Genomic DNA, 20,433 nt, shown 5'->3' on the forward strand with positions numbered 1-20,433 from the left:
GCTTCTAGTAACGCAAAAGACGCTCATTGGCACGAAAGGTTTAAAAACGAAACCAAGCATAGTAAAGAGATTTTAATTAAAAGTTGAAGTTTCGTGTGAGCCATTTTGAGCCGAAGTATGCATGTAGAGCGAAGTCATGAAGGATAATTAATTCATGACTTGACGCATTCGGCGAGCAGGCTGAAGTTGACAGAGCGTAGTAGAAAACACAATAGTGCTAAGCATAAGTATTAATGCAGGTGGAAAATCAGTTTATCATACATTTGATATTTTCATTAAATTCTGGTTTTAATTCATTAAAAACGATATAAATGTATAACGCCTTACTCCTTACTTCTTATCATCATCTTTGAAGATTTCAATGCATAGTAGTGTCCACGAAATTCGTACCAAACCATACCAGAAGCATATTCTTTCGTTTCACCGCGCAAATATCGGCCATTAAGATTGCTGTAGGGCGATTAAAGACAAATTGCAATGAGATAAGTAATCAAGCTACGCAATAAATAAATAAAGATAGATAATATTTTGCTACACCAAACCTACCTACTATGGCACGCTGTATACCACCAGGCGCCTGTGAATTGAACCGCGCAGTTCTTGTACCAGGTATCATTATCCGAATCCAGGGTGGTAAATGGAACTCCTTTTATTCCACTCATAGCATTTCCTGCCGTGCCTGAATATCCATCTATGCTTGCCACCAAATACTTTTGAGCCTCGTCTCCAATCGAAAATCGCTCGTACCTTGCATAAGTCCGGTTGCCATCGAAGTCTTCCAGCAAAACCACCAACTCATTTGGCTTCGACGCGGTCAACTGATGGATGCGATCCAAGCCCAACCAGAACTCGCCTTCCAACGAACCAAAGCCGTTTTTATACTCCTGCCAGCCGCGATAGAAATCCACAGAACCGTCGAAACGTTGTTGAATCACTGTCCATCCTCCGGACTCGTACTCTTGATCGCGTAGCACGCTCATCGGTTGCTTGAAAGGTTTCTCCGGTTGAATCTTATATATACCACTCACATTGACCGGCAGCTTGCTACAGGAAGTAAAGTTGCTTCCGCGAAGCTCAGCAATCAGCGGCTGCGTAGTTTCAACTAGCTGAGTAATGGATTTCGCCATACGGTCCACGTTATACTCCAGCACTTGCAGCTTCGTCATAATGATCTCAAACGAAAAACCACCTGGATACGCACTGGAACTGTTCTGATCAGTCCTACTCCTACTCACTTCTTCACATCGCACAACTCCAACGATAAAGAAAGCTGCGAAAGTAATCAAATGGTTCGTGCGCGAATTAGCCATGTTGACCGTATGATGAGCGAAGCTAAACTGACTGAATTCAGTCAGCTTCTTGACTATTTATAGAAGCAAAATTACAGTACCATCTCATCTTTTCATTTTCTTGTAAAATCCTCTAATTGTCGAAAAAACATGGTTAAATAGCTTGCCTTTTTGAAATAAAAAAAGGTTCCGATTCGCAACAAATCATTCGTTAATTGTTATAGTTTGATGTACAGGGTAGGACAGAGAAACTCGACGCTTTGAAATGTTGTTATCATAAAAACCATGTCATGAAGTTCTCGACAGACCGGTAGTGAACGTTCACGGTGAAGCCTACATTTACAGGGGCGCCTTTTTTCATTGAGTGTGCTCGACCAAGTGCACTCCACCGATTTCGCTTCATGCGAAGTTTTTGTAAGGTTATCTCAAAACTGCCGTCTGCAAAAGACAAATTTCGGACTTAGAAAGAGCTGAAATCCAACGTGAGCCACATCATCGATAACATTCCTGGGTACATGTTTGAAAGAGTGCAGTTAAATGTTATATAAGCCATTAGCCGAGTTTCAATTTTAAAATTATATGAAAAAGGATTTCATACACGGAAAAAATAAGAAACAACATGATTTGTTTGTACTTTGTCTTTTAATGTCTTTTCAAATGCCAAGCTTCCCTGCCTCACCATGCACATACACTAAGCTAGTGGTCAGGGAATTTTTTTTTAAATTTCAATTCACACTATATTTGACCATTGATTGACAAATATACGCATTAAAACAAAATAAGTTCAAAGATCCTTGTTCCATATATTTAAGCTTATTTAAGAGTGTCTAAAATATTGAAAACAAAAAAATGATATGGAAATTGTGTGACAATGTGGAATTAGTCACCATAGACTTAGTTATGTAATACAATCATAATTTATTGAAGTTGATTCAGTTGAATAAAGATAATGGAGGTTGATTCCGACGACCGATCGGACAAACGCTTTGATTCAGCATGAAGCAACCGTAGCAAGCACGCTACCGGATGTTTACAAGAGTCGGGTGACGCTTCAACGGTAATATCTGCTTATGGGATCTTAGCTTTGGGTTTTATCATCATCTTTGACGACTTCAACGAATAATGATGTCCACGGAACGTATACCACACCATCCCGGACGCGTACTCTTTCGTCTCTCCTCGCAAATACTTTCCGTTCAGATTGCTAAGGAGGAGTCCACAAACGGTCGAAAAAAATGGTTTAAAACCATTCTAGCAATTAACGCATAACAATATTAAATTCTTACCTCTTGTGACAAGCCCCATACCACCAGGCCCCGAAGTAGGTAACGGCACAGCTATCACCCCAGGTGTCGTTGTCCGAGTCGAGCGTGGAGAACTTCATACCATTCAGCTCGCCCATCGAGTCTCCAGCCGTACCGGAGTATTCGCCGATTTTTGTAATCGCATACCTTTGCTGCTCATTTCCAATCTCGAACAGGTCGTACTTGGCATACGTGTTATTGCCATCGTAGTCCTCCAGCAGCACAACAAGCTCATGTGGCGTTGAACCGGTTAGTTGATAGATGCGATCCAAGCCCAACCAGAACTCGCCCTCCAGATGGCCGAATCCTTCTTTGTACTCGTTCCAGTCGCGGTAGAAGTTCACCGAACCGTCGAAGCGATGCTGAATCACTGTCCATCCGCCGGATTCGTACTCCTGGTCGCACAAAACCGTCATTGGTTGCTTGAAGGGTTTTTCCGGTTGAATCTGATATATGCCGGACACGTGAAAGGGCAAGTTGCTGCAAGAGGTGTATCTGCTTTCACGGTGCGTAACGATTTGTGATAGATTGTTTGTTTTACAACCAGCTTGCATTAAGTAGTCCCCAAACTGTCGGCTTGTGAGAAGCAGCTGCTGCTGCGCTATAACATCTTTAAGATCACGCTGGATGAAACTCAGGTTTTGACCAATAAGCTTGCCATTAAAACTCATTTGGTTGACTGTTTCTCCCGTCTGCTGGACAACCCAAGATAACTGTTCCACGGTTGTTACCAATTTACCCACATTCGATGATAACACGGTGATCCGTTCGTGAACTTCTATGTCATTGTTCATGAGCTGGTGCTCGAGCAGCTGCAGCTTTGTCAAGATCATCTCGAACGAAAATCCTCCTGCCATCGCACTGGAGCTATGCGGATGAGTCACATTTGAATCACACCAAACTGCTCCTATGACAAACCCTACTGCAATAGTCATCAACAAGATCAAGCGCATCTTCGCGATGTTGATCGTACGATCTTCAAACCAGAACTGGCTCAGTTCGATCACCCCGATGATCAATTCAAAAGGCTACGTTGGTGTTCGTTTCATTTTTGCCTTTTCTGCTATATAAAAACAAGGTTCCCATGAGAGTGTGGTTCACCTTGACCTGAGAATTTGTATCAATCAGGTCGGCTATGGAAACCAGTACTGCGATCGTATATTACTCCAATGTTTTATGTCGAACTCTTTTCTAATATTTTGCTACTTTTCGATTTATTTCACCGGAAGAAACTTAATATGATAAATTGACAGTTGTTTTATTAGACATCTGTGCAAATTTGTGCAATGTACTCATAGAACAGCTATTCACTAAGCTATTGGAAAGCGCTACCATGATGTCCCACCGTCTTTCGCATGCGCCTAAAAATGTACAATGGACATTGCATGGTTGTAGTGTTTAGAAATAATTCTTAATCAATTATTATTAATTATTAAATAATATGTTCAATAGTTTCATGCGAAATATTTCTAGTTTAGAAATGCGTAACTTATGCACTAAATTGCCACCCCAGTTTTACCGTCGTAAAAATATGAGGTTTCAGCTCAAACCCAGCTCACTATTTTTTCTGGAGGCACTTAAAACGACCAGTTTTATCTGGGGCATTGTTTTGTGTTTTCTTCTTCAAAAGCAAGAACTAGTCAAAAATTATCTACAGGAAGTATTAACAGCCACCGTATTTTGATGCCGAAAACTAAAACTTTATTTCCAATTACATGGAAGAATACAATTAGTTTTTCACATTGTTATTAGTTAGTTTTTTTATTGATTTATTTTATTTCGATGTACCAAAGCGTTGTGGAGATTGCTGGTAAAATTATACTCTTTAACGATTCGATGATAACGAAACAAAGTAGGTGATCAGATTGAATGTTTTATCCGCTTGATGGATTGTTTTATGGTATCGGTCGTACCATCATTTTTGAAAATTTCAACGGTTCGGGTTGTAGCCATATCATTCCGATTACTACGTTCGAATCCAAAATAGTCCCCGATTTGGGTATGTAGGCTCCGTTCAAGTTGCTATAGTTAAAGAAAGGGAGATGATCATAATTTTATCAACGATGTCTAAAAAAATGTGACACTCATACTACAGACCTCAAATCGCAGTTTTCATGCCACCAAGCTCCAGTGTACTCAACCGCGCAATTTATGGATACAGCGTCATAATCTTTGTCCAGTGTGGTGAAGTTCTGTCCTACGAGGTTTGTCAATTGATCACCAGCAGTACCAGAGTAAGCGCCCACAGGCTTCAAGACATAGCCTTGACTCTCGTCTCCAATCTCGAAGCGTTCGTACCTTGCGTACGTGCTGACGCCTAAGAGATCTACCAACAAAATCACCAACTCAAGTGGTTTGAAGGCGGTCAACTGAAAGATACGATCCAAGCCTAGCCAGAACTCGCCCTCTAAACTACCGAAACCGTTCTTGTACTCCTGCCAACCTCGGTAGAAGTTCACCGAACCGTCGAAGCGATATTGAATCACTGTCCATCCTCCGGACCCGTACTCTTGGTCGCACAGCACGTTCATCGGTTGCTTGAAGGGGTTTTCTGGTTGAATCTGGTATATTCCTGACCTCGTGCATATTATGTCACTGCAGTAGGAATAGTTAGATTCTGGAATTCTACATCCACATTGACATTTCGTTTCACCACATTCACAACAGGTAAGAGGTTTCGCACACTGTCGACGGGTAAGAAGAGTCCTCTGTTCCGCTAGCGAATACTTTAGTTGCTCTAATCCACTAAGATCACTGGCAATTTCTATTAAATCAAGTTTTAGGCTTTCCAACTGCTCCGCAATCTTTGCATTGCAGTTTTTTTCGTTTCTTTTGCACTGCACCACGATTGGGGCCCAAAGGGCACTTAAAATGACCAGTAACATTGCGTACACCTTAGAGGACCTCATCTTTTCTGCTCAGCTTCTAGACTGACTGAATAAAGCCCCCTTGAAACCCTTATATATCGTTGAATATTCATTGTTCTACGTGAAAAATGTGATCTTTTTCCTTCATTCTTCCGAGAACAATCGACAGTAGCACAAAGTATCGTCTATAACCTAGTTTGTTTTTCCTTTGAACTTAGAGCGATATCTGAAGGCGCGTGATGCAAAGGGTGGTACTGGTCAACCACCCGCCAACAGCGACAGGTAAGGTTTGTTTGTCGTTCTGCGACTCTGCCACTATCAGCATAACCAGTGTAACAAGCCTAGCAGGGTCGCTTCTAGTGATAGGTTTCCGGGGTTATACGTGACTCTCTCCATCAACCGATCTTGCCACGCGACCGTCTGGTTGCTTACAACTTCTTGTAACCTCCGCATTATAGCCATAACAGGAACGTCCCCTACCTTCGAAGCAACATCTTTATATAATTGGAGTACACTCCCAGCCTACTAGGGGACGTTGAACCTGGTTGACCACCGTAGCGCTTCTTGATCAAAAATACAAAAATCATGGTAAACGCATCTCATCGGTTAGTGCTGCTCTTGATACCAAATTTATTTATTTCCGTTTACGATTTCGCATATTCTAAATTTACACATAAAATAAATAATAAATTTTGCTACAAAAAAACTGTGCAAACACGTGTTAGTTTACAACATTGATAAAGCTGCCATCACACCGTATAGTGTGATTGACTGACAAACACGTTTTCACGCGCTTCACCACGATCAAATGTAATATTCTGGTCTCCATTAACCATGGTTTTTTTTTCATAAATCCCGTTAATTTGACGTCAGAAACTGTTGTAAACTTAGTGTTAAAGTATTCCACGTCACCATCAACGAATTTTTGTTTTTGTATAGCTTGAATCGATAATTGTGAAATTTGATTTACGAATAAACGTATGAAGGCCGTTGCTTTATTGTTATAATTCCCAAATGTACAGATTGACTTACCATACATTGCACGTTTTTTATCTTTTGTTACGCCGTTCGTTAGTTACGAAAGGAAGTTTCAAAAGTGATTGGTTTTCGTCACAGGTGAACTATTTTATTACATTTCCTTCGGTCGTATCATCATCTTCGATGATTTCAATGAATGATATAATCCCCGGAACGACTTCCACACCATTCCGGTCGCATATTGATCCGTGTCACCACGCAAATACTGGCCATTCAAATTGCTAAGAAAACAAATGGGAATAATTATAACTTAACAAACAATTCTCTCTCAAAATACCACACCGACGACTGACCTTTCATGACAAGCTGCATACCACCAGGCTCCAGTGAACTCAACAGCGCAGTTTTTCACCCATCTGTCGTTATCAGCGTCTAATGTGGTGAACTTCATTAGGTACGGTCACACGAGACGAACCCTGCTCGAATTTGGACGTTCGGCGAACCTTTTCTTGAATGTGTTAGTGAATCGAGCAGAGTTCGCGAACCTTTTTCGAGCAGAAAAGGTTCACCGATTTTGGTGGATAGCACGAACCTTTGCCGCGAACCTTTTTGACGTTCCGTTCGATTTCCTCATTTGTTTACAATGCTTACTTTGATTTATTCTTACCAACTATCAATGAAACTACCTCAAAGATTCGTTACGTGTGAACGCTAAAAGGTTCGGCGAACCTTTTTTTGACATTCGTTTGTAATAGTGTGCGAAAGGTTCGCCATCAAAGGTTCGTCTCGTGTGACCGTACCTATTCCCTTCTGTGCACCTAAAGAATCTCCAGCCGTACCGGAAAAGACGCCAAGTGTCTTTAAGGCATACTTTTGGCCCTCATCTCCAATCTCAAAGCGATCATAATTCGCGTATGTCTTGTTGCCATTGTAATCCTCCAGCAGTATCACCAGCTCGTGTGGCTTCGAGGCCGTCAACTGATGGATGCTATCCAACCCCAACCAGAACTCGCCCTCTAAACTACCGAACCCGTTCTTGTATTCCTGCCAGCCACGGTAGAAAATCACAGAACCCTCGAAACGATGCTGAATCACTGTCCATCCTCCAGAACTGTAGTCTTGATCACACAATACAGTTATTGGTTCCTTGAAAGGTTTCTCCGGTTGAATCTGGTATATTCCGGTTTTCTTAAATGGAATGGACCGGCAGGAAGTATAGTTGGATTCGCGAATCCCACCAGGATCTGGATGTTTAGTTGTATTGCATCCATGTTCGGTGATATATCTCTCAAACTGTTAGCTGGTGAGAAGATTCTTCTGCGCAGCTAGCAATTCCCTTATTTCACTTTGAACGGCACTAAGATTTTGGTTGATTTGCATTACTCCAAAGTCAAGATTATCTACCGTTTCACCAATTGGTTGAACAAGCTGTGTCTGGTTTTTAACTATGTTCGCCAGGTTGTCAACTTTGGTGGACAAAACTGTAATTCGTTCGTCCATTTTCACATCCGTCTTCAGAATGTGATACTCGAGCACTTGCAACTTGGTGATAATCATTTCGATAGAAAATCCGCTTTTTGAGACATCCAGGGTCGTTACGCACCGCACTATCGCTGGGCCACAAGAAGACCCCAAAACAAGCACCAAACTCGCATATAGTAGAAAGATCCTCATCTTCGCTGTCCAACTTCTTCTTCACTAACAACTTCACTAACTGAGTGCAGTCTCCCAGAAAACCCTTATATATCGTACACTGTCAACTTCAAATGTTTGAAGTATTTAACGAGTGTTTATCATGCCGTCACTGTGCAAACCGTGTTATAAATAAAATATTTATTTACGTTTATTATATTTGTACTATCATTAGCTTTGATTCAAACTCAGTTTGATAGCGAATACTGTTTTCTTGATTGTCTTATGTACCTATGAAAAAAATGTTATCTCTGCTAGGGGGTTTTCATGTGAAGATTTCTCGTGTATTTCCTGTATAGGAGACAGTGAGACGTCTCACTAAAGAAAACAAATTCACACTAAAGTTGATTCACTTTCAATTGCTTTATTTGTTAATTTGAGTATATATTCATGCACATTGACAGTACTTTATCTTTGTGAAATAGATATGTCAAGATATGACCAATTGGTTTTGATTTTACCCTTTACAATGTGATCGTTTACAATCCGATCGCGCTCCACTACTAACTCACCTGTGCTAGCGAAAAGGCTTCATGTTATAGATTTTTTTTTAATACAAAACACTGCACTCTTCTCGAAAGAAATTGAGATAAGCGCTATCAAATGTTCGTACAGCAACCACGTAAAAAAGAGGGGAGCGTAATTACTGACCGGGGTCAAGATGTGTATTTTCAAGCTCCATATTAGCACAAGCAAATTAAGCAACCGAGATGAAGTATTATTTTACATGCAAAAGAATGATCTGCATAATCAACTTCTAATTTTATTTGAATTTCTTTGCGAGCCTAGGTCTTTGCTCTTATCATCATCTTTGAAGTTTTCAATGAGTGATCATAACCGCGAAACGTCTGCCAAACCATTCCAGTTGCCGATTCCTTCGTAGCTCCACGCAAATATCTTCCATTCAGACCGCTGATGAATAGATGAAAAAGAGAAAAGGTGAGCAGAACATATCCAAACATGGCATTCGCTTGCAGTTCAAACCTCTTGTGGCAAGCATTGTACCACCATGCTCCAGTGTACTCAACCGCGCAGTTCTTTCCCCATGTGTCGTTATCAGCATCGAGTGTGGAGAATTTCATTCCACTTGTGTCACTAAAAGAATCTCCAGCCGTTCCGGAATAAGTGCCCAGCGCCTTTAAGACATACTGTTGACTCTCATCCCCAATCTCGAAGCGATCGTACTTTGCGTATGTTTTATTTCCATCGTAGTCCTCCAGCACAATCACTAATTAATGTGGTTTTGATGCGGTCAGCTGATGGATGCGATCCAAGCCCAACCAGAACTCGCCTTCTAGGCTACCGAATCCATTCTTATACTCCTGCCAGCCTCGGTAGAAGTTCACCGAACCGTCAAAGCGATGTTGAATCACTGTCCATCCTCCGGACTCGTACTCTTGATCACATAGCACGCTCATCGGTTCCTTGAAAGGCTTCTCCGGTTGAATCTGGTATATTCCAGATAAGTGGAATGGCACGTCTCTGCAGGATGTGTACCTGCTCTCACGTTTGAGCTGTGACATGTTGCTCATTTTACAACCGCCTTGGATTAAATATTCCCCAAACTGTTGGGTGCTTAGGAGCAGCCTCTGTTCCGCGATAACATCTCTGAGATCACGTTGGATGAGACTCAGATTGTGAGCAACCTGCTTGCCATTGAATCCAACCTGGTTGACAGTTTCTCCAGTCTGTTGGGCCACCCATGACAACTGCTCGACGGACTTAACCAAATTGGCCACATTCGAGGACAGTACAGTGATTCGTTGGTCCACTTGAAGATCTTTCTGCATGATGTGAAACTCGAGCTCTTGCAGCTTGGTCATAATCATCTCGAACGAAAATCCAGTTGGTGACGAACTTACATTTGATTCATTTGCACCACAATGAACCAGGGCAATTCCACAAAATACTAACAAAACAATGATCGAACGACACTTTGACATGGTAACCTCTATCAAATTTCGGCTCACACTGAGTTCAGTCGGTTTGAAGAACGTTTATATACCTGTGCGAGATGGTGAAAACACAATTTAACACTAGAATATCATGCTTGCCCGAATGATCTTTTGAACAATCTTTTACAAATGCTTTAACTTTATAGTCGTTTAAAATATGCAAATATATTTTAACGGTGTCTTAATGTATTTGTCATCAAGCTTACACTGTTTCTGAATTTAAATATGATACTTTGAAAAACTAAAAAATGAAAAAATGCTTATTCGATCTTTGTCTGCCTTAAACCGAGCTTTCGGAACGATGGAGAGGTCTATAAAAAAATTGAAAAACTCTTAAAAATTGCCAACAAACATACCAAAACGTGTCCGTTTATGGATTTGAAAATTAACAATATAGACGAACTTATAGCGAATTTAAAAGAACTTTCAAAACTACCGCTGAAAAGTATTTAGTCTGGCCTATATTAGGTTCATAGAACTGGTAGAATATAAAAATCTGGATTTATTTTTAGAAGTATCTTTGGATATTAAGAAAAATCTTTTTGTGTTGAAAAAAAATGCTGTAGCCTTTTTCCAGATTTTAAAATCGAAAACTGCACAGAGGTCAAAATTATGACTGTTTGGATTCTAGTGTAAACGCAAACCACAAAACCGCAGAGACTGCCTCGATTTTTGCTTTTTCTGTGTATTAGTCCAACAACGCAATGCGCTTGTATACATAGTTCTTTATTGCAATTCATGTTGGGTTTATCTTGTTATCCAAAGTTTTCTTTAGCATTTAAAAGATATATTTACTTTCAGTGTATTTGTTTCAGTATATATTCGTTGAGTTACTATTGTACTTATTTGAAATTCATTAAAGAGATACTATTTAACTTTACACCTGTTCTCTTTTGATGATTAAACGAGAGCATCTCTGTACAACAGGTTTGACAGGGAAAAGAGCTGTCTTAGTGCTATATACCCATCAAATTTATTTCAAAATATTAGAACAAAATGGATAAATTTGAATCAAACTAAGATACATTCGCGTTCAAGAATGCATTCCTTAATTTCCATTTACCACACATCATCTGGACTACATTTGCCTAATCATCATTTTTGAAGATTTCAACGAATAATCTTCACCACGGAACTTGTGCCAAACCATTCCAGCCCATGATTCCTTTGTAGCTCCGCTCAAATAACGTCCGTTGAGGTTACTGATGAAAATATAAAAAAGAAAAAGATGAGCGGAACACAATGGATTTTTAAATATTGTATCATTCATACCTGTGATGGCAAGCCGTATACCACCACGCTCCAGTATACTCAACCGCGCAGTTCTTTCCCCATGTGTCGTTATCAGCGTCGAGTGTGGAGAATTTCATACCATTGAGGTCTGAAAACGAATCTCCAGCCGTTCCCGAATAAGTGCCCAGGGTCTTCAAGACATACTTTTGACCCTCGTCTCCAATCTCAAAGCGATCGTACTTTGCGTATGTTTTATTTCCATCGTAGTCCTCCAGCACAATCAATAATTCATGTGGTTTTGATGCGGTCAGCTGATGGATGCGATCCAAGCCCAACCAGAACTCGCCTTCTAGGCTACCGAAACCATTCTTATACTCCTGCCATCCTCGAAAGAAGTTCACCGAACCGTCAAAGCGATGTTGAATCACTGTCCATCCTCCGGACTCGTACTCTTGATCACATAGCACGCTCATCGGTTCCTTGAAAGGTTTCTCCGGCTGAATCTGGTATATTCCAGACAAGCGGAAAGGCAAACTGCTGCAAGAAGTGTACCGACTCTCACGTTGCACACTGAACTGTGAGATATTATTAGTTGTACATCCACCTTGGATTAAATATTCCCCAAACTGTTGGGTGCTAAGAAGCAGCCTCTGTTCTGATGTAACCTCTTTAAGATCACGTTGGATGAGACTCAGATTGTGAGCAATCTGCTTGCCATTGAAACCAAGGTGGTTTACGGTTTCTGCCGTCTGTTGCACAATCCATGATAGTTGCTCGACGTCTCTCACTAGACTCTTCACATTGGACGCCAATACGGTGATTCGTTCGTCTGCTTGAAGATCCTTCTTAATGATGTGATACTCGAGCACTTGCAGCTTTGTCATGATCATCTCGAACGAAAATCCACTTGGAGCTGAAACCGAACTGGATTCGTTGCTAGCACACTGAACAAGCACAGTTTCTAAACAAACCATCAAACCAATAAGAACACTAAGTTTTAACATCTTGCTCTTCATTAGGATGATAATTTCGCGAATCGATCGCAACACGTACTGAGCTCCGTTGCGATTGAGAACGTTTATATAACGTTGTGCGATTACCATCAAAATGGTTGGCCTCAAAGTCAACCACAAAACCAAATAAATTTTGTCTGGTTTTGTATACTGCTGCATCCTGATAATTTGGATACATAAACAAACCTGATAGCTGCGGTATGTACGATCTTTATCGGAAACCGTAACTTCTTTTTCTGTACATTCTATACTAGTATAGTGGATGATTCGGAGATAAAATACTAATCTTGAAAGATTAAACACATATTTCTACAGTTATATGTTGTTCATCAACTTCATACCAACATACATGTAACGGAACACTCTTGTATATAAATTTCCCAGTTCTTGTAACAACGGACTCTTTGTAAACTTCTTATTGTTAAACTTGTTCTAGTACTAGTTGTGCTCCAATTTTTTTTACATCGTTCATCAGTTTAAAGTTTGTTGAAAGTTAAATATTATCTGACACTTTTTATTTATTACATCTAATCAATATTACAGCTAAAAATAACCATCTTCTCGAATGGGCCCATCATAGACTCAATGGTCTTACCATAATTTTCGATGTTTTCAGTGCATGATGATATCCACGAAACGTCTGCCAAACCATGCCTGTAGCAAACTCCTTCGTTTCTCCGCGCAAGTACTTTCCATTCAGATTGCTGGTACAATGATAACAAAAGTGAAAGTTCAGATAAGCCCGAAAGAAATTTCAAAATGACATGTGTTTGTTTCAATACCAACCTCTTGTGGCAGGCAGTGTACCACCACGCTCCAGTGAACTCAACAGCGCAGTTTTTATCCCATGTGTCGTTATCAGCATCGAGTGTGGTGAACTTCATCCCTACCAGTTCTGTTATTGAGTCACCCGCCGTACCGGAATAAGTGCCTACACTCTTCAAGACATACTTCTGACCCTCGTCTCCAATCTCAAAGCGATCGTACTTTGCGTATGTTTTATTTCCATCGTAGTCTTCCAGCAGCACCACTAGTTCGTGTGGTTTCGACGCGGTCAGCTGATGGATGCGATCCAAGCCTAACCAGAACTCGCCTTCTAGGCTACCGAAACCACTCTTATACTCCTGCCAGCCTCGGTAGAAGTTCACCGAACCGTCAAAGCGATGCTGAATTACTGTCCATCCTCCGGACTCGTACTCTTGATCGCACAGGACGCTCATCGGTTCCTTGAAAGGTTTCTCCGGTTGAATCTGGTATATTCCTGATAAGTGGAATGGCACGTCTCTGCAGGATGTGTACCTGCTCTCACGTTTGAACTGTGACATGTTGCTCGTTTTACAACCGCCTTGGATTAAATATTCCCCAAACTGTTGGGTGCTAAGGAGCAGCCTCTGTTCCGCGATAACATCTCTGAGATCACGTTGGATGAGACTCAGATTGTGAGCAACCTGCTTGCCATTGAATCCAACCTGGTTGACAGTTTCTCCAGTCTGTTGGGCCACCCACGACAACTGCTCGACGGACTTAACCAAATTGGCCACATTCGAGGACAGTACGGTGATTCGCTCGTCCACTTGAAGATCTTTCTGCATGATGTGAAACTCGAGCACTTGCAGCTTTGTCATGATCATCTCAAACGAGAAGCCACTACCATTTGTTTCACACTTTATCGATGCAATCCCAACGCAAAACACTGCTACAACAAGAAGCGACCATCTGAGCTGAGACATGTTGATCTCTTGTTGCTAATGGCAAAACTAACTTTAGTCGGTTCGTCTGGAGATCTTTTATATATCCAGTCATGCTGGCTCCAAATTTACTCCATGTTTCTAGAGGCACGGCTTACTGGTAATGATGGCCATCTCGCCCCACAAAATTGGCATCAAGAAACGAGCAAACTTTTCTCGTAATATGGCAGGGAAAGATGATCAACGTTACTGCATCCGGGGATTTTTATTTTCTGTTATGCTTCTTATCATTCTTCGGGGAATCACAAGCCAGTTCCCACGGGTTAAGTTGCAAACATTTCTTACTAGTATGGATAAAATACATGTTTTGCATTGGTGTATTCGACTCCGAAAAAATCAAACATTAATTTAACTGCATATAATGAAAAACAAGGTTTGAAATGTTAAGTTGGCTAAGATAAAACTCTTATTTTATTTGTTTGCATTTATTTATAAACAAACATAGAATGTAGTTGTTGTTTTCTAGTTTAAAAATCGTTAAAATAATCCCGATCACCTATCGCCGTAAAATTAAAAGGTCATAGAACAAGCAGTAAGAAAGTGGGTAACTGCTTAAGTGCACGAGCGAACGATAATGTATTTGTTGTGGAATATGTTGATGTAAATTTTAAACTAGATAAGCACATGTGATAAGTTATCTAACCTACATCAATAAACACTAATATTCCTTTTGAATCATCGAGTTGTTTCTTAATCTTTTATTTACAACGCTATGGTTCTTGTCAGCATCTTTGAATTCTCGCAAATATTCTGAAAAAAGATATTCCCACGCTCTAAACACGCCAAGGCCAAAGAAACGGAAGTGCTAAATTGAGCTATAAAAACAGATACGCCCCACGTTTTTATCAGAAACTGAGACATTTTCTTGTGCATTCTGTTTTTTTTCCTTTTAAACGCTATGTTTTGTTTTGGTATCAAACAGCCAAGTTATGACTCATTTTACTTCATTCCAAATAGGATTTCTTGCTGTTCTTTCAGAAATCACACCGAGTCGATAAAATAACTTACATAAATTGAAACATTAACTCGCATCTCATATATTTCGGATTGACGCATATTAATGAAAATGCGTGTTTAAACTATTAGATCAAATATATTTTAGATTGAAACACTCATCAATTTAACGGCCTGATCATCATTTTCGCTGTTTTCAGAGAATGATGATATCCACGAAAAGGCTGCCATACCATGCCCGTAGCGAACTCTTTTGTTTCTCCGCGTAAATATTTTCCATTGAGATTGCTGTTGGGATGGAAAAAATAATGAAATAAACATAAGGTAAATTCGAGGAACGCTGATAAGAAAACAAAGTTGGATAAAAACCCTACCTCCTATGGCAGTCTTTATACCACCATGCACCAGTGAATGAAACAGCGCAGTTCTTGTTCCACGCGTCGTTATCGGCATCAAGTGTTGTAAACTTCATTCCTACCAGATCGTTCATCGCATTACCAGCCGTTCCCAAATACCCTCCGAGCGACTTTAACACATACTTTTGGCTCTCGTCTCCAATCTCAAAGCGATCGTACTTTGCGTTTGTTTTATTTCCATCGTAGTCTTCCAGCAGCACCACTAGTTCGTGTGGTTTCGACGCGGTCAGCTGATGGATGCGATCCAAGCCCAACCAGAACTCGCCTTCTAAGGTACCGAAACCATTCTTATACTCCTGCCAGCCTCGGTAAAAATTCACCGACCCGTCGAACCGGTTTAGAATAACGGTCCATCCACCGGACTCGTACTTTTGATCGCACAACACGGTCATCGGCTCCTTGAACGGTTTCTCGGGCTGAATTTGATACACTCCAGAGTCGAGTAAAGGTCGCATTTTGCACGATGTGTAGTTACTTCCACGTATTCCACTGAGCAAAGGCTGTGCCAGTCCGGCGAGCAGTTCAACGGACTTTAACAAATTTGCTACATTCAACGATAGAGAATTGATCATCTCCTTGCTTTGTTGATCCTTTTGCATCATGTCGTACTCGAGGACTTGCAGCTTTGTCATGATAATTTCAAAAGAAAAACCACTTTGTAGCTTCTTGTCTGTCCTTAGATCAGTTTCATTAATTTTACACTGCATAGGAGTTATGAAGCATAATGCAACTAAAATCAAATTCCACCGTACACTGAACAACATCTTAAACGCCGTATCACGTGGATAAAATGAACTTCTTTTTCTGATCGTTGATCCTTTATATACGTGGTGTTCGCACATCGCTTGTTGGCATGTTAAAACAATAGGCAAATAAGGGGATTCACTTTTTAAGCTGACTCAACCACGAACACGTTTCTACCGGAAAACTTCAATCGTGTGCGTTGAAATGCAGTTCAAGTATGAATAACAGAGATTATCGTTTGCCAGCTGCTTGAGTGAGAATGCAACAAAAAAAGAAATAATGAACAAGAGCTTAAACACAATACAGCGGTTGTTTTACAAAAAAGGAGCTGATATTATGGAGTTTGTCTTCAATTTAAACTTAAATACCGAAAATGTACGAAACATGTGGAGGAGTGGTGAATAAAAATTTAAATTATCAGATTCGGTGGTGAACTCTTTAACTTATGGATATCAACGCGTCATTAAACAACCCATTTCTATTTTCAAATCCGGATTGACTTTGCATTAATTGAGATTTGAAACCGGATTGAAGTAAAATATTCAATCTGACATCCGCCGTAAGGTTTTATGTCAATTGAACTCAAGCGGTACAATATAAACGTAAAACCATTCAATCCAGCTTCGACCTTACATCACCAGTTCCCAACGAGTTGGAAAACGAGGTGTCAATTCTCGAAAATGTCTTTTTCAGCACAACTGTCCACGAGGTAAGTCGCGTTATTAGTTGTGTGAACCAATTTTATTCTAAATTCACACTATTTTCCTTGCGTTCATCAACCATTGTTAGTTCCTATCCATACCAAAATCAATATTATCGAAAACTAGTGGTCTGATAATTGCTTTCTTCTCATTTTAGGTTAGTATGATTCGTCTCATCTCATCAATCCCCCGGGCCTATGCCACACTACCGTGTTCCACCCTCGCGGTGGCGGTAGGATAGACCGATGATGTGACTTCTGATCAAAACTGATTGATTTCGTTGCTAGGGTCTATCCTCAAACGTAATAAACCATGGGGGCATACAGATACGTCCAGGAGCTGTACCGCAAGAAGCAGAGCGATGTGATGCGCTATCTGTTGCGCGTCCGCGTCTGGCAGTACCGCCAGATGACCAAGTTCCACCGTGCCCCGCGTCCGTCTCGCCCGGACAAGGCTCGCCGTCTGGGATACCGTGCAAAGCAGGGCTATTCAATCTTCCGCATCCGCGTACGTCGCGGTGGCCGTAAACGCCCAGTCCCCAAGGGTTGCACGTACGGCAAGCCCAAGAGCCACGGTGTCAACGAGCTGAAGCCAACCCGCTGTCTGCAGTCCGTCGCCGAGGTAAGTTTAGTATACTTGGTAGAATGTCAAACAGTCCCAGGTTGCTGTATTGATGAAAACAACTTGTTTCACGATGGCCAAAAGACCATATGAATTATATTCCACTTTTACCTTCCTTGGATGTCTGAAAGCAACAACCTAACCTCAAACACAATGTGTTTACACGTTTGACGTTTCCGCACGTGTTTACGTTCAGCTTCGGTTTACGTTCCTAACCTATTTGTTTGCCTGTATGACTTATTTTGCCGACGCTAACCCGTTTTAGGAACGTGTCGGTCGCCGCGTCGGAGGTCTTCGCGTGTTGAACTCGTACTGGGTTTCCCAAGATGCATCCCATAAGTACTACGAGGTCATCATGGTTGATACCTCCCATAACGCAATCCGCCGTGACCCGAAGGCGAACTGGATTTGCAACGCCGTACACAAGCACCGTGAGCTTCGTGGTCTTACGTCGGCTGGAAAGAAATCCCGCGGTCTGGGCAAGGGCTACCGCTACTCCCAGACTATTGGCGGATCTCGTCGTGCCTGCTGGCGTCGTCGCAACCGTCTGCATATGCGCCGTTACCGTTAAGTTACGGTGGTAACAGCAGCAGCCAGCAACACGTGTTGGGGTGGTATGTACGTACGGTTGTTTTGGGAATTATGAATCAGAACACTGTGAAATGCTACGCATACAATAAACCGTCAATGAGACTAATTTTGCTCTGGTCATTACTTCACCGATTCAGAAAGAAACAGCTTAAAGAACCATAGGGAGGTATTTAAAGTATCAATTTAAACACACTTGCTAGATGAATGGAACAGGATCAATGTGCATCATCACTGAACTATTTACTTTGCTGAAAATACTCTTGTAGGTTCTTGTTACTGACCTGTTGAAAAGAATAAAAATATTTCAAATTAAGCAAGCAAAACTAAACTAATGATAGTTTTTAGTCTTATCACTACTGATTGCATTATAACCGCTTCATCATAATTGAATAACAGTGCTATTTTATTAATTTTAAATTAGAAAATCTTTTCGGTTCCTTCGAGGTTATTCGATTCAAATGTTTTAATTCCTTTTTCAAATGTTTTGTCCTTGCTTCTAACGAGATATTAGCGCTAGTTTAATGAATGGTGTTCGTTTGACTGCTAATTATATTTTTACAACCCCACACGAAAGCATAAGATAAAAGTGAGGGGAATGTAGAAATTCGTGTATAGCATAACTCTTACTTGCTTTACAGGTGTGAAACACAGTAATTATGTTGTTAAGCGTGGCGCCATCCCGGCGTCGTGGGTTCGAATCCCCACCGATCCCGCAACATTGCCTGTACCAGAGAATTAACTACTCACGTTTGCATAGGGAAGAAGTATAGTAAGCTCTTAGTGGGAAAGCATGGCCGAAGACGGTCGTTATGCCCACAGACAAGGAAATAATTTGTGTAAGTTAATCTTTTGTCGGTGTCCGCGACAGCCAAGCGGTAGCGCCGGTTAGAAAATCGGCCCATGAGCGCCGGGACTCACCACACCTCGACGGCGTAGGTCCGAATCCCAACCGAGACCGGACCCTCCCCTGTACGAGAGGACGTATTCTATCCACGTACAACAGGAAAACAAGTCTCGTAAGCCCTTAACGGGCAGGCATGACCAACAAGGTCGTTACGCCAAGAAGAAGAAGAATCGTATTTAATGTTTTTTTTTTCTTTGTTAGTAATTTCAGTATGTTTTAAATTCTTCAAAGACTGGAGATATGGTGCCTATTTTAAAAATATTTGTTTAAAGGAAGATGATTCCAGTGCTGGTTGTATCTAGTTTCTCAGTATTAATTTTAAAATTTTCTTTTAGCCCGTGTATTTACAATTCCTAAACAGCAGACTGCAATGAAAATCGGATGAACAAACTAGACTGGAAAGGTTCACTTTGAAGAAGCTATTGTAACTTGTTTCTCCAGGCATTCCGGCTGCATTCACCATCGGTAACAATCGGTAACTCAAATGGGGAAGTAACCGTTTTCCCTGTGCGCATGACTTACGGATGCTGCGAAACTTTCCAAGGGGAGGAAAGAACGGTCGGGTCCACGCGAATCGTTACCGACCGAACCGGTTTATCGGTGACTCGGCGTGTCTGGCCAGCTGTGCCGACCTCGGGCCGGGTCGATCGGGAATTCCTCCTCCGACGGTGCATAAAAAGGTGCAGTGTGTCAGGTTTAGAGTCAGTCTGCCACCAACGTTTGGGGGTAGGTTTTTGGATAGCTGCAACGTCTACACTTTATTTATTGACTGAGGATTGAGTTGGTCACATGCGTTCGGTTTTACCTAAAAAAATGTTGTAAAAATGATCATGTTCATGAATGGGCGGCATGAAAACCCCAATTATGCACAGCGACAACCTTGTTCTACGCATGCATTTTTTACCAGATGACCCATAGTGATCCCTGTTGACTCAATAACTCTTCCCTGTTTTAATTAGCATGTTTCAGTCCCTGCCAATGAAGAGGAGTTTTATTTTCTCGTTTGAAATATCCTTTTCCCCAATGATGCTTCCTTTTACTAACATCCCACCCGGCTTTAATTAAATGTGTGAAGGACTGAAACTCCACTAATCGAGTAGAACGACGGGATTTCAGCGCAGCGGCGGGTTGGTTAAAACTACCATGTTCACAATCGGACCTCCAACCGTATCGGAAGCAAGCCAACAGAACCAACTAACAGGTGCAAAGTGAAACGAGCATTTTCAGGGTTCGTTTACTTCTAATGAAAGCTCGCCGGCTACCGACCACTTCACCAATGGGTAATGTGAATAATCCGAATGGAAGGATTCCCTCCGCTGCCGGCAGATGGGGTGCCCGGATGCAACGTTTTCCCATGTCCCATGTGCTTCGGCCGCGTGCTGCTGCTGCAGTATGTTGGTCAAGTCTTTTATTTTATTTTTCA

At 41.3% G+C, this 20,433-nt stretch overlaps 8 protein-coding genes and 1 pseudogene across 8 annotated transcripts; 1 reads left to right on the forward strand and 8 right to left on the reverse strand.

The window, feature by feature from the left end:
• Positions 1 to 323: 323 nt before the first annotated feature.
• On the reverse strand, positions 324 to 1,310 carry LOC131294531 (microfibril-associated glycoprotein 4-like). The gene is made up of 2 exons (XM_058322578.1): positions 547 to 1,310; positions 324 to 450 (listed from the first exon to the last, which is right to left on the reverse strand). The coding sequence occupies exons 1-2, from the start codon at positions 1,308 to 1,310 to the stop codon at positions 324 to 326; spliced, it is 891 nt and encodes a 296-aa protein (XP_058178561.1).
• An 889-nt stretch (positions 1,311 to 2,199) lies between these two features.
• Positions 2,200 to 3,528, reverse strand: LOC131294532 (ficolin-2-like). Its single transcript, XM_058322579.1, has 2 exons — positions 2,576 to 3,528; positions 2,200 to 2,493 (listed from the first exon to the last, which is right to left on the reverse strand). The coding sequence occupies exons 1-2, from the start codon at positions 3,526 to 3,528 to the stop codon at positions 2,358 to 2,360; spliced, it is 1,089 nt and encodes a 362-aa protein (XP_058178562.1). The 3' UTR covers positions 2,200 to 2,357.
• A 1,149-nt stretch (positions 3,529 to 4,677) lies between these two features.
• On the reverse strand, positions 4,678 to 5,502 carry LOC131294533 (ficolin-1-like). Its single transcript, XM_058322580.1, has one exon. The coding sequence runs from the start codon at positions 5,500 to 5,502 to the stop codon at positions 4,678 to 4,680; it is 825 nt and encodes a 274-aa protein (XP_058178563.1).
• A 1,087-nt stretch (positions 5,503 to 6,589) lies between these two features.
• Positions 6,590 to 8,112, reverse strand: LOC131294535 (ficolin-2-like). The gene is made up of 4 exons (XM_058322581.1): positions 7,931 to 8,112; positions 7,244 to 7,666; positions 6,792 to 6,890; positions 6,590 to 6,719 (listed from the first exon to the last, which is right to left on the reverse strand). Exons 1-4 carry the CDS (start codon positions 8,110 to 8,112, stop codon positions 6,590 to 6,592), a joined length of 834 nt encoding a protein of 277 aa, XP_058178564.1.
• An 803-nt stretch (positions 8,113 to 8,915) lies between these two features.
• Positions 8,916 to 10,073, reverse strand: LOC131294536 (ficolin-2-like; annotated as a pseudogene).
• Positions 10,074 to 11,163: 1,090 nt separating this feature from the next.
• On the reverse strand, positions 11,164 to 12,322 carry LOC131294537 (ficolin-2-like). Its single transcript, XM_058322582.1, has 3 exons — positions 12,098 to 12,322; positions 11,358 to 11,893; positions 11,164 to 11,287 (listed from the first exon to the last, which is right to left on the reverse strand). Exons 1-3 carry the CDS (start codon positions 12,320 to 12,322, stop codon positions 11,164 to 11,166), a joined length of 885 nt encoding a protein of 294 aa, XP_058178565.1.
• Positions 12,323 to 12,905: 583 nt separating this feature from the next.
• Positions 12,906 to 14,061, reverse strand: LOC131292122 (ficolin-2-like). The gene is made up of 2 exons (XM_058320784.1): positions 13,118 to 14,061; positions 12,906 to 13,035 (listed from the first exon to the last, which is right to left on the reverse strand). The coding sequence occupies exons 1-2, from the start codon at positions 14,059 to 14,061 to the stop codon at positions 12,906 to 12,908; spliced, it is 1,074 nt and encodes a 357-aa protein (XP_058176767.1).
• Positions 14,062 to 15,194: 1,133 nt separating this feature from the next.
• Positions 15,195 to 16,156, reverse strand: LOC131294538 (ficolin-2-like). Its single transcript, XM_058322583.1, has 2 exons — positions 15,408 to 16,156; positions 15,195 to 15,321 (listed from the first exon to the last, which is right to left on the reverse strand). Exons 1-2 carry the CDS (start codon positions 16,154 to 16,156, stop codon positions 15,195 to 15,197), a joined length of 876 nt encoding a protein of 291 aa, XP_058178566.1.
• Positions 16,157 to 17,148: 992 nt separating this feature from the next.
• Positions 17,149 to 18,206, forward strand: LOC131282682 (large ribosomal subunit protein eL15). The gene is made up of 2 exons (XM_058312208.1): positions 17,149 to 17,515; positions 17,781 to 18,206. The coding sequence occupies exons 1-2, from the start codon at positions 17,207 to 17,209 to the stop codon at positions 18,084 to 18,086; spliced, it is 615 nt and encodes a 204-aa protein (XP_058168191.1). The 5' UTR covers positions 17,149 to 17,206; the 3' UTR covers positions 18,087 to 18,206.
• Positions 18,207 to 20,433: the final 2,227 nt, after the last annotated feature.

This window comes from Anopheles ziemanni, chromosome 2 (genome assembly GCF_943734765.1).
Source record: "Anopheles ziemanni chromosome 2, idAnoZiCoDA_A2_x.2, whole genome shotgun sequence".
NCBI lineage: Eukaryota > Metazoa > Arthropoda > Insecta > Diptera > Culicidae > Anopheles > Anopheles ziemanni.

Excerpts from the sequence above, each read along its gene's own strand:
- LOC131294531 (XM_058322578.1), bottom strand. The coding sequence starts at position 1,310 with ATGGCTAATTCGCGCACGAACCATTTGATTACTTTCGCAGCTTTCTTT. Across the intron at positions 451-546 it reads TATACAGCGTGCCATAGTAG|CAATCTTAATGGCCGATATT; the intron begins GTAGGTTTGGTG and ends ATCGCCCTACAG.
- LOC131294532 (XM_058322579.1), bottom strand. The coding sequence starts at position 3,528 with ATGACTATTGCAGTAGGGTTTGTCATAGGAGCAGTTTGGTGTGATTCA. Across the intron at positions 2,494-2,575 it reads TATGGGGCTTGTCACAAGAG|CAATCTGAACGGAAAGTATT; the intron begins GTAAGAATTTAA and ends ACTCCTCCTTAG.
- LOC131294533 (XM_058322580.1), bottom strand. The coding sequence starts at position 5,502 with ATGAGGTCCTCTAAGGTGTACGCAATGTTACTGGTCATTTTAAGTGCC.
- LOC131294535 (XM_058322581.1), bottom strand. The coding sequence starts at position 8,112 with ATGAGGATCTTTCTACTATATGCGAGTTTGGTGCTTGTTTTGGGGTCT. Across the intron at positions 7,667-7,930 it reads ACGGATGTGAAAATGGACGA|CGAATCCAACTATACTTCCT; the intron begins ACGAATTACAGT and ends TGGTGGGATTCG. Across the intron at positions 6,720-6,791 it reads TATGCAGCTTGTCATGAAAG|CAATTTGAATGGCCAGTATT; the intron begins GTCAGTCGTCGG and ends TTGTTTTCTTAG.
- LOC131294537 (XM_058322582.1), bottom strand. The coding sequence starts at position 12,322 with ATGTTAAAACTTAGTGTTCTTATTGGTTTGATGGTTTGTTTAGAAACT. Across the intron at positions 11,894-12,097 it reads TGAAGAGTCTAGTGAGAGAC|TTCAGTGTGCAACGTGAGAG; the intron begins GTCGAGCAACTA and ends AATATCTCACAG. Across the intron at positions 11,288-11,357 it reads TATACGGCTTGCCATCACAG|TAACCTCAACGGACGTTATT; the intron begins GTATGAATGATA and ends TATTTTCATCAG.
- LOC131292122 (XM_058320784.1), bottom strand. The coding sequence starts at position 14,061 with ATGTCTCAGCTCAGATGGTCGCTTCTTGTTGTAGCAGTGTTTTGCGTT. Across the intron at positions 13,036-13,117 it reads TACACTGCCTGCCACAAGAG|CAATCTGAATGGAAAGTACT; the intron begins GTTGGTATTGAA and ends TCATTGTACCAG.
- LOC131294538 (XM_058322583.1), bottom strand. The coding sequence starts at position 16,156 with ATGCAGTGTAAAATTAATGAAACTGATCTAAGGACAGACAAGAAGCTA. Across the intron at positions 15,322-15,407 it reads TATAAAGACTGCCATAGGAG|CAATCTCAATGGAAAATATT; the intron begins GTAGGGTTTTTA and ends CCATCCCAACAG.
- LOC131282682 (XM_058312208.1), top strand. The coding sequence starts at position 17,207 with ATGGGGGCATACAGATACGTCCAGGAGCTGTACCGCAAGAAGCAGAGC. Across the intron at positions 17,516-17,780 it reads GTCTGCAGTCCGTCGCCGAG|GAACGTGTCGGTCGCCGCGT; the intron begins GTAAGTTTAGTA and ends AACCCGTTTTAG.